Source organism: Electrona antarctica, assembly GCF_951216825.1.
Source record: "Electrona antarctica genome assembly, chromosome: 8".
NCBI lineage: Eukaryota > Metazoa > Chordata > Actinopteri > Myctophiformes > Myctophidae > Electrona > Electrona antarctica.
In genome coordinates, this window is record NC_136789.1 from 38456946 (window position 1) to 38469322 (window position 12377).

General features: G+C 44.2%; 1 protein-coding gene across 4 annotated transcripts in view; it reads left to right on the forward strand.

Moving 5' to 3' along the window:
- The window catches only part of LOC306928450 (dynactin subunit 1-like), a 142326-nt gene that overhangs the window by 39796 nt on the left and 90153 nt on the right, over nucleotides 1–12377 (forward strand). For 3 of the 4 annotated variants that reach the window (XM_079508578.1, XM_079508577.1, XM_079508576.1), the window contains exons 5-7: nucleotides 1535–1566; nucleotides 8251–8271; nucleotides 11116–11139. In XM_079508578.1, coding sequence (XP_079364704.1) covers nucleotides 1535–1566; nucleotides 8251–8271; nucleotides 11116–11139 — 77 coding nt within the window. The remainder of the gene's footprint in view (nucleotides 1–1534; nucleotides 1567–8250; nucleotides 8272–11115; nucleotides 11140–12377) is intronic. The other variant, XM_079508579.1, reaches the window with a different exon arrangement.

A 12377-nucleotide genomic window follows, 5' to 3' on the forward strand; every position in this document is an offset into this window, starting at 1 on the left:
GTACAGACAGGACGGACAGAACTGTTTTTATCTTTTGACTGACTATAAGAAAAAGTCCTTCTGCACACCTACAATGGACAGGTGCGTCGGATAACTGGAACTGAGAAGTAGAGAAAAAAAGAATCCCGCACACTGTTCACTTGGAATCGCAATGGCAACCATTCTCACTCCAATGAAATGCCCGCTCAGCAGCGCATCGCATGAAACAAACACCTCACCATTCAAAAACGTCCCCTCATCATGGAACCTAAAATCTTAAACATATTAAACAAATTCCAAGTTAACTGATAGATTTAATATATGATGAATTGAAAGGTTCAACTTCCAGCCGCTCCACACCACGCAGCAACTGCGCGCCTCCCCAGTCCCCAAGCCATGAGTTAACATTATTGCTTGATTGATTGATTTAAGTTTGTATTAACAGTTTACAGTACATTTGCACAACTCAATACAAAAACTGTTAACTGTTACTCTGTGAGTGGACGACACCATAAAGCATTACACTTGTTTACAAGAGGGTCCACCTTGTTCAATTCATCATAACATTTTGTACACTATACACTTCTATAAAGCCAAAAACAGGAAATCATCATAAAGGAGGTAAAAAGGGGGAAAAACATATTCAGTGAGGGGGTTAAGGGGTGGGTGGGGGTGGGTGGAGTCAAGGGATTTACATGTCTTAATGACAGTTGGTAGGGCGTTCCACATTTTTGAAATGTGAAATGAATTTAGGTGGACCCTCTTGTAAACAAGTGTAATGCTTTATTGGGTCGTCCACTCGCAGTTAACAGTCTTTGTATTGAGTTGTGCTTGAAATGTAGGCTACTGTAATTCTGCAAACTGTTAATAAATAGTTCAATCAATCAATCAATCAATCAATACTTGTTTGTGCCGAATCTGGGTTGCAAATGGTTTGTTGAACTCCCTCTGGTGTTGCTGGCATATGATTAGACTGACTGAGCCTCACTGTTTATTATGATACACTTTATTTCATATCAACCATATGCACTTAGGCCTAGAACCCAGGGTTAGGGTTAGAACTAGGGTTAGGGTTAGAACCTAGGGCGCCAGAACAGCACGGACAAAAAAAACAATATGGCAATATTGCGGTTATTGCACCCAGTCCTACATTGAACCACTACCATGAAATGTTCTATGAGCAGGGCCTGGCTGTAAACAAGTATCTGATGCTTAGTCCAGTTACCCTGGGTAAATATAGTAACTTTGCTTTGCTTTGCTTTGGTTCGAATCCCGGCTCCTCCTGGCTACATGTCGAAGTGTCCTTGGGCAAGACACTGAACCCCACTTCCTGCCGCTCATAGCTCATAGCTCATAGCTCATAGCTCATAGCTCATAGCGCGCCACTCGGTGGCGAGCTTGTAGGTCTGCTATTTTTGAAAAATCGAAGAACGACTGACATAGAAACATAGCTTTTTCAGAAACCTGTCAGGATGTAGAAGACATTTTTAGAATCTGATCTCAGGTCAAAATGGGTTAATAATTTTTGCCATTTTCCTTCTTGTCTTTTCCTCAGAGCCGTCGGAGACTCCCAAAACGTCCAAACAGGTAATAAATAAATAAATAATATAATAATATAATATAGTAATAATAAATAAATGCAGCCTTGTGTAACACTCTGATCTGTGTATGTCACTGGTTTTCAACCAGGGGTCCTTCAGGGGGTCCTTCAGGTGGTCCCCATGCAGCTAAATGATGGAGAGTTGGTAACCAAATGGACTTTTATAGATCTTTAACTCTTGAGAGGGTCCATTTGGTTTCATTTAACACTTCGCAAGAGTTAAATTATGTTAAACATCTGCATTACATCATTTCTAAGTCTACACAATTGGCATGGCAAAAGTCTACACACAATTAGAGAATGTAAAATGATTGTTAGCTTGGTCAACGTTTGCCTGTTGTCTCTCCTAATGGTACCAAAATCATGTTATCTCTCCTAATGCTACCAACATCATGTTATCTCTCCTAATGGTACCAACATCATGTTATCTCTCCTAATGGTACCAACACCATGTTATCTCTCCTAATGGTACCAACATCATGTTATCTCTCCTAATGGTACCAACACCATGTTATCTCTCCTAATGGTACCAACATCATGTTATCTCTCCTAATGGTACCAACATCATGTTGTCTCTCCTAATGGTACCAACCAACATCATGTTATCTCTCCTAATGGTACCAACCAACATCATGTTATCTCTCCTAATGGTACCAACACCATGTTATCTCTCCTAATGGTACCAACATCATGTTATCTCTCCTAATGGTACCCATGTCGTGTATTTTGGACACGAGACCATACAAACTTAACCCAAACGGGAGAGCGGAGATAATTGTGTGAGACACGGCAGACAGCAGAGTAGATGTTCCTTGATGTTTTATTTCGACAACACAGCATAGCAAGACATGGCATAGGCTCCTCCAGCCTCACGGCCTCGGATCGACTGACAATTTGACATAGAAATCTAACGGTTTAAGTACATTTCCACAGACAAGAGGTGAGAATAGAGGCGTGTTCACTGTTCCCCTGAAGTCAACCCCAGTTTACGCATTGATCAGCCATTTGTTGAGTGGCCACTTTGAACCCATGTTTAGCATTTGATGGCCCTAGGTGTGAACCAGGATCTCAGACTATAGTATAAACAGGCCATCGACACCTCCTATCTTGAATATCAAAGACAGCTGCCTGCAGACGAATTGACTAGGGCAATTAACTATACCTAATGAATAAACAGGATCACCCATATGCTAGGCCCACGAACATGAGATATTGTAAGAATTATTGATTCATAATTCACCACATTCCCCCTTTGACAGACACAGTCTGTCACTATGAAATATGAAACCATAATTATCTTACCAGTTACCAGTTTCCACCCCCCTTGATCCTCAGGTTAACAATACATTCGAGACACCAGAATAGCAGCTTTACCCCAACATGGTTTTCAAACAGACATTCAAGATTACACAACTCGACATAAATGATTTCCTTTACAGTAAGTACAAATACAATTTCGTATCAGTGGATAATTCATAATTGGTTTCCATTACAGTAAGTTCAAACACAATTTCGTATCAGTGGATGGATCGGATCAGAATTCTCTTTGCGTTATTTCAAACTCTTATGGCTAAAAATGTCACAGAACATTAGGAGGATAATTTCCCTGTTGTTACTCAAATCTAGGATAACATGTTTATAAGCACCAGATCACATGAAACTCTCTCTTTGGAGTTTTCACAGGACCGAAATCAAAATAAGTCTTAGACTTATCCTGACCATAACACACCAAATCACATAAACCTCTCTTGGAGATTCACAGGACCAATAACACACCAAATCACATAAACCTCTCTTGGAGATTCACAGGACCAATAACACACCAAATCACATGAACTCTCTTTGGAATTCACATGAAAAATAAGAAAAAGGAAGAACACGTTATATCCCAGAACAGAAGCCAACAGAAATTTAACCCCTCACTAATAACTCCCATCCCGTAATTTAAATCACATTTTAAGCCCTAGAGACCCAAAGAGTCAAATTAAACCCTCTTTAAACACTGTCGGTACTACACGACTACCAATTAATTACCCTGTAATTTAATCACTATCCTGACTTTTAACACTGTCGGCACTCAACGGCTGCCAATTGCCCTGTAATTTAAACATAAATGATTAGTACAAACGAACGTGACGCACAATTGTAATCAGAAAGAAGGAATGTCCGTCTCCCTCATATGAACAAAGGAAATTCTTCTGTTTGCTGCATTCCGTTACCTCAAAGTTCGCTCAGCTGCATGGACCAAGTTGAGAAAATGTCCACCGCTGCTTTCCCTCTGAAAGATCTCATAATCATCTCATCATCATCCCCCCCCCTCCCAGCTCTGAAACAACAGAGATGGGAAAAGGCCGAACACCGTCATCACAGACCCCTGTCTGCGAAGGCCCTCAGCTTGTTGGTCAGTCGGCATGGAAAGTGGAAACCCGCCGCCACGCCAAGCGTCGAGTGGCCGCCTCTCCCCGTCGGGATGAGCGGACCCCTCTCCCCCTGGAACGCTGGTGCCCCCGTGCCGTGCTGCACCGCTCCTCCGCTCGCCGTCCCCAGCGTAGAAGGTGATGATCAAAGGCCCCTCCCGTGTGGCTGTCCGCTTCGCCGAATGCACCGCTGTCCACCCGTCCAGCGGCTGGCCCCGGCGATGCATGTCCCCGTAGCGCAACACTCCCCATCGCGGCGGTCCGTCGTCATCCTCGTCCTCGTTCCGCTGGAACCCGTCGTTGCCGTCTTCCACAAAAACTCGCTGATTAGACTGAATAAAAAGCCGCCGATTCTTCCTGTCTGGCGCTGGAACGCACCATAGACACCGGTTTCTAGGCACCACATGTCGACTCCCTTCGCCTGACGCAAAAAATGCATCAACACGACCGGGTCGGCACCACATGTATGTGTATTTTGGACACGAGACCATACAAACTTAACCCAAACGGGAGAGCGGAGATAATTGTGTGAGACACGGCAGACAGCAGAGTAGATGTTCCTTGATGTTTTATTTCGACAACACAGCATAGCAAGACATGGCATAGGCTCCTCCAGCCTCACGGCCTCGGATCGACTGACAATTTGACATAGAAATCTAACGGTTTAAGTACATTTCCACAGACAAGAGGTGAGAATAGAGGCGTGTTCACTGTTCCCCTGAAGTCAACCCCAGTTTACGCATTGATCAGCCATTTGTTGAGTGGCCACTTTGAACCCATGTTTAGCATTTGATGGCCCTAGGTGTGAACCAGGATCTCAGACTATAGTATAAACAGGCCATCGACACCTCCTATCTTGAATATCAAAGACAGCTGCCTGCAGACGAATTGACTAGGGCAATTAACTATACCTAATGAATAAACAGGATCACCCATATGCTAGGCCCACGAACATGAGATATTGTAAGAATTATTGATTCATAATTCACCACACCAACATCATGTTGTCTCTCCTAATGGTACCAACATCATGTTATCTCTCCTAATGGTACCAACACCATGTTTTCTCTCCTAATGGTACCAACACCATGTTATCTCTCCTAATGGTACCAACACCATGTTATCTCTCCTAATTGTACCAACACCATGTTATCTCTCCTAATGGTACCAACACCATGTTATCTCTCCTAATGGTACCAACATCATGTTATCTCTCCTAATGGTACCAACATCATGTTATCTCTCCTAATGGTGCCAACATCATGTTGTCTCTCCTAATGGTACCAACATCATGTTGTCTCTCCTAATGTTACCAACATCAATATGGAATTGAATCTTCCAACGACAACAACAATATTCTTTCGTTTTGGGTCTGAGAGGCTAAATGTCATCAAACGGTGGTCCGTGGCTCAAATGGGTCTGAGAGGCTAAAGGTCATCAAACGGTGGTCCGTGGCTCAAATGGGTCTGAGAGGCTAAATGTCATCAAATGGTGGTCCGTGGCTCAAATGGGTCTGAGAGGCTAAATGTCATCAAACGGCGGTCCGTGGCTCAAATGGGTCTGAGAGGCTAAATGTCATCAAACGGTGGTCCGTGGCTCAAATGGGTCTGAGAGGCTAAATGTCATCAGATGGTGGTCCGTGGCTCAGATGGGTCTGAGAGGCTAAATGTCATCAGATGGTGGTCCGTGGCTCAAATGGGTCTGAGAGGCTAAATGTCATCAGATGGTGGTCCGTGGCTCAAATGGGTCTGAGAGGCTAAATGTCATCAGATGGTGGTCCGTGGCTCAGATGGGTCTGAGAGGCTAAATGTCATCAGATGGTGGTCCGTGGCTCAAATGGGTCTGAGAGGCTAAATGTCATCAAATCCTATGATGACTGTAGTTCTTTATATTGAATCATTCCACCAGTTCATCTCTCAGGTTTATTCTGTCGTTGTGTATATCGAAGCCGTGTAAAAGGCCACAGTTTGGTTTTCCGAGCGCGAAGCGGAGAGTGAGAGAGAAAGTGGAAAATGGATGTGCAGGTTTACAATCTGTCAGTGTTAAGCGGTTTAAAAATACGTTGATTCAGTTTCTTATTTGTAATTATGTTCTTCAAAAGGTGGCTTATCATCAGTCATAAAATAGCATCGTATATAGAGTACTGGCGATGGGTTTCTCAAGCAGTTTTCAGAGTGCTGGAGCTCTATGGGTTTCTCAAGCGGTTTTCAGTCTTTCATAGCGTCATATATAGAGTGCTGGAGCTCTATGGGTTTCTCATGTGGTTTTAGAAGCGGAGTGCTGTAGTCAGGCGATTGTCTACACGAAGGTCACATAATTCAGCAGGTCACCAGGTTCACCGTAATACCACCATGCTGGAGTGACCCAGTGTGAGTGAGAGAGTGGCCCACATGTTGGGTTTAGGAATTTGTCTCTTAGCTTCCTCTCCACCCTGATCCACCTGAGAGACCTTGTCTCTTAGGGTTAGGGTTAGGTTGTCTCTTAGCTTCCTCTCCACCCTGAACCACCTGAGAGACCTTGTCTCTTAGGGTTAGTTTGTCTCTTAACCACCTGAGAGACCTTGTCTCTTAGGGTTAGGGTTAGGTTGTCTCTTAGCTTCCTCTCCACCCTGATCCACCTGAGACCTTGTCTCTTAGGGTTAGGTTGTCTCTTAGCTTCCTCTCCACCCTGATCCACCTGAGAGACCTTGTCTCTTAGGGTTAGGTTGTCTCTTAGCTTCCTCTCCACCCTGATCCACCTGATACCTTGTCTCTTAGGGTTAGGTTGTCCCTTAGCTTCCTCTCCACCCTGATCCACCTGAGATACCTTGTCTCTTAGGGTTAGGTTGTCCCTTAGCTTCCTCTCCACCCTGATCCACCTGAGAGACCTTGTCTCTTAGGGTTAGGTTGTCTCTTAACCACCTGAGAGACCTTGTCTCTTAGGGTTAGGGTTAGGTTGTCTCTTAGCTTCCTCTCCACCCTGATCCACCTGAGAGACCTTGTCTCTTAGGGTTAGGTTGTCTCTTAGCTTCCTCTCCACCCTGATCCACCTGAGAGACCTTGTCTCTTAGGGTTAGGTTGTCCCTTAGCTTCCTATCCACCCTGATCCACCTGAGAGACCTTGTCTCTTAGGGTTAGGTTGTCCCTTAGCTTCCTCTCCACCCTGATTCACCTGAGAGACCTTGTCTCTTAGGGTTAGGTTGTCCCTTAGCTTCCTCTCCACCCTGATCCACCTGAGAGACCTTGTCTCTTAGGGTTAGGTTGTCCCTTAGCTTCCTCTCCACCCTGATCCACCTGAGAGACCTTGTCTCTTAGGGTTAGGTTGTCCCTTAGCTTCCTCTCCACCCTGATCCACCTGAGAGACCTTGTCTCTTAGGCTTAGGTTGTCCCTTAGCTTCCTCTCCACCCTGATCCACCTTGTCTCTTAGGGTTAGGTTGTCCCTTAGCTTCCTCTCCACCCTGATCCACCTGAGAGACCTTGTATCTTAGGGTTAGGTTGTCCCTTAGCTTCCTCTCCACCCTGATCCACCTGAGACCTTGTCTCTTAGGGCTAGGTTGTCCCTTAGCTTCCTCTCCACCCTGATTCACCTGAGAGACCTTGTCTCTTAGGGTTAGGTTGTCCTTTAGCTTCCTCTCCACCCTGATCCACCTTGTCTCTTAGGGTTAGGTTGTCCCTTAGCTTCCTCTCCACCCTGATCCACCTGAGAGACCTTGTCTCTTAGGGTTAGGTTGTCCCTTAGCTTCCTCTCCACCCTGATCCACCTGAGACCTTGTCTCTTAGGGTTAGGTTGTCCCTTAGCTTCCTCTCCACCCTGATTCACCTGAGAGACCTTGTCTCTTAGGGTTAGGTTGTCCCTTAGCTTCCTCTCCACCCTGATCCACCTGAGAGACCTTGTCTCTTAGGGTTAGGTTGTCCCTTAGCTTCCTCTCCACCCTGATCCACCTGAGAGACCTTGTCTCTTAGGGTTAGGTTGTCCCTTAGCTTCCTCTCCACCCTGATCCACCTGAGAGACCTTGTCTCTTAGGGTTAGGTTGTCCCTTAGCTTCCTCTCCACCCTGATCCACCTGAGAGACCTTGTCTCTTAGGGTTAGGTTGTCCCTTAGCTTCCTCTCCACCCTGATCCACCTGAGAGACCTTGTCTCTTAGGGTTAGGTTGTCCCTTAGCTTCCTCTCCACCCTGATCCACCTGAGAGACCTTGTCTCTTACGGTTAGGTTGTCTCTTCCTTCTCTTGATCTGTCTTCTCTCTCTTTTTTGTTCTCTGAATACTTTGCAGACGCCTGTGAGCATTAAGAAGGTAGCAGAAATTCAAAGTTATCACATTCACTGGTGTTTCTTTTTAATTTATGTATTTAGTTTTTTCTTCATACCACTTGCACGTGATATATATCTGTTTCCATCAGGGTGACACGTCACTGACTCAATGTGATATATCTGGTCTGTTTCCATCAGGGTGACACATCACTGACTCAATGTGATATATCTGGCTGTCTGTTTCCATCAGGGTGACACATCACTGACTCAATGTGATATATCTGGTCTGTTTCCATCAGGGTGACACATCACTGACTCAATGTGATATATCTGGTCTGTTTCCATCAGGGTGACACGTCACTGACTCAATGTGATATATCTGGCTGTCTGTTTCCATCAGGGTGACACATCACTGACTCAATGTGATATATCTGGTCTGTTTCCATCAGGGTGACACGTCACTGACTCAATGTGATATATCTGGTCTGTTTCCATCAGGGTGACACGTCACTGACTCAATGTGATATATCTGGTCTGTTTCCATCAGGGTGACACGTCACTGACTCAATGTGATATATCTGGTCTGTTTCCATCAGGGTGACACGTCACTGACTCAATGTGATATATCTGGTCTGTTTCCATCAGGGTGACACGTCACTGACTCAATGTGATATATCTGGCTGTCTGTTTCCATCAGGGTGACACGTCACTGACTCAATGTGATATATCTGGTCTGTTTCCATCAGGGTGACACATCACTGACTCAATGTGATATATCTGGTCTGTTTCCATCAGGGTGACACGTCACTGACTCAATGTGATATATCTGGTCTGTTTCCATCAGGGTGACACATCACTGACTCAATGTGATATATCTGGTCTGTTTCCATCAGGGTGACACATCACTGACTCAATGTGATATATCTGGTCTGTTTCCATCAGGGTGACACGTCACTGACTCAATGTGATATATCTGGTCTGTTTCCATCAGGGTGACACATCACTGACTCAATGTGATATATCTGGTCTGTTTCCATCAGGGTGACACGTCACTGACTCAATGTGATATATCTGGTCTGTTTCCATCAGGGTGACACGTCACTGACTCAATGTGATATATCTGGTCTGTTTCCATCAGGGTGACACATCACTGACTCAATGTGATATATCTGGTCTGTTTCCATCAGGGTGACACGTCACTGACTCAATGTGATATATCTGGTCTGTTTCCATCAGGGTGACACGTCACTGACTCAATGTGATATATCTGGTCTGTTTCCATCAGGGTGACACATCACTGACTCAATGTGATATATCTGGTCTGTTTCCATCAGGGTGACACATCACTGACTCAATGTGATATATCTGGTCTGTTTCCATCAGGGTGACACGTCACTGACTCAATGTGATATATCTGGTCTGTTTCCATCAGGGTGACGCGTCACTGACTCAATGTGATATATCTGGTCTGTTTCCATCAGGGTGACACATCACTGACTCAATGTGATATATCTGGTCTGTTTCCATCAGGGTGACACATCACTGACTCAATGTGATATATCTGGTCTGTTTCCATCAGGGTGACACATCACTGACTCAATGTGATATATCTGGTCTGTTTCCATCAGGGTGACACGTCACTGACTCAATGTGATATATCTGGTCTCTTTCCATCAGGGTGACACATCACTGACTCAATGTGATATATCTGGTCTGTTTCCATCAGGGTGACACGTCACTGACTCAATGTGATATATCTGGTCTGTTTCCATCAGGGTGACACGTCACTGACTCAATGTGATATATCTGGCTGTCTGTTTCCATCAGGGTGACACGTCACTGACTCAATGTGTTGACAGTTGACTGGCATCCTTTTGTCGTCCTTGCATCATTTTTATGCAGACATATTTTGTGAATTCGGCAGGAATGCACGTTACTGGACATTATTTTAGTAGGGATGCACGATATGGGGCATTGGACATCAGTTTTTATCCTTACTTTACACCTGTTATACAGTGACGGTGTTTGTGGGTACAGAGGCTGACTTAAGAAGAATCTCCTCTCTCTCTCTCTCTCTCTCTCTCTCTCTCTCTCTCTCGATAGTGATTTATTAGGTCCACTGATGCACACATTGGTTACAACTTAGTAGTAATTAGTTTTTACTCAACATTTATACGACTTTCTTTTCATTATTTAGCTTCAGATTCATGTAATGGTGCATCCATACGTTGTGCTGGTTAATCACATTTAGATTTTTGTATCATTTTATTTGCAGTATTTTAACCACTTTGAACCTGGCTTCCCTATTCTGAGCAGATCTACAGATCTATTCTGATCAAACCATTATCAAAGGTTCCTAAATGATCAGATATACAAGCTCACAAGGCGTTATTTGTCATACAACAGAGTACAGTATATGGACTACAAGTGGTTAAATCACTGATGGGTGCATGAGTCACATTTTGGTACTTTTGTCGCATGAATTCACGTTCAATTAAACTGGTTAATGTTAATTAAACAGGTTCATGTTAATGTTAATTAAACAGTGGTTAATATTAATTAAACAGTGGTTAATGGGTTAATGTTAATTAAACTGTGGTTAACAAGGTTACTCTGCTTTCTGTCTGAAAGCTCAGCTGACTTTAACATGACAATGTTTCCTCTGTGCTTCTAACCTGCTTTACTTGCCTCTCCTCTCCTGCGCGTGCACGCATCTATATGCGCGTGTGTGTATGTGTGTGCATACTGTGTGTGTGTGTGTGTGTGTGTGTGTGTGTGTGTGTGTGTGTGTGTGTGTGTGTGTGTGTGTGTGTGTGTGTGTGTGTGTGTGTGTGTGTGTGTGTGTGTGTGTGTGTGTGCCTCCTCTCCACCTCCTCTCCCTGCCCAGCCTGCTCTCCGTCGCTCTGGAAAGGTGAGCTTGTCTACAATTCAGAGGTCAGAGGTCAAAGACTCCACTGAAAAGTTAAATGTAGTCCAATTTGAATCTTGAGGATTTTGACGGTGCTTCAGTGTTCCTGGTGTAATGATGAAGTTTCAGTGTTCCTGGTGTAATGTCAAGGCAGCGATCTGAAGGCCTGCTTTGAATTTAATCTAGGATTAAGTCCACATGCAGCAGAAACATACAGGTTTCCTCTTCAGAAACATACAGTGACGATGCTTTCTCTAGTGTCTGTTCAGAGTCTTTCTCTAGTGGATGTTCAGAGTCTCTAGAGGATGTTCAGAGTCTTTCTCTAGTGTCTGTTCAGAGTCTTTCTCTAGTGGATGTTCAGAGTCTCTAGAGGATGTTCAGAGTCTTTCTCTAGAGGATGTTCAGAGTCTCTAGAGGATGTTCAGAGTCTAGAGGATGTTCAGAGTCTCTAGAGGATGTTCAGAGTCTTTCTCTAGAGGATATTCAGAGTCTTTCTCTAGAGGATGTTCAGAGTCTTTCTCTAGAGGATGTTCAGAGTCTCTAGAGGATGTTCAGAGTCTTTCTCTAGAGGATGTTCAGAGTCTCTAGAGGATGTTTAGAGTCTAGAGGATGTTCAGAGTCTCTAGAGGATGTTCAGAGTCTTTCTCTAGAGGATGTTCAGAGTCTTTCTCTAGAGGATGTTCAGAGTCTCTAGAGGATGTTCAGAGTCTCTAGAGGATGTTCAGAGTCTCTAGAGGATGTTCAGAGTCTTTCTCTAGTGGATGTTCAGAGTCTAGAGGATGTTCAGATTCTCTAGAGGATGTTCAGAGTCTTTCTCTAGAGGATGTTCAGAGTCTCTAGAGGATGTTCAGAGTCTTTCTCTAGTGGATGTTCAGAGTCTTTCTCTAGAGGATATTCAGAGTCTTTCTCTAGAGGATGTTCAGAGTCTTTCTCTAGTGGATGTTCAGAGTCTTTCTCTAGAGGATGTTCAGAGTCTTTCTCTAGTGGATGTTCAGAGTCTTTCTCTAGAGGATGTTCAGAGTCTCTAGAGGATGTTCAGAGTCTTTCTCTAGTGGATGTTCAGAGTCTTTCTCTAGTGGATGTTCAGAGTCTCTAGAGGATGTTCAGAGTCTTTATCTAGAGAATGTTCAGAGTCTTTATCTAGAGGATGTTCAGAGTCTTTCTCTAGAGGATGTTCAGAGTCTCTAGAGGATGTTCAGAGACTTTCTCTAGTGGATGTTCAGAGTCTTTCTCTAGAGGAT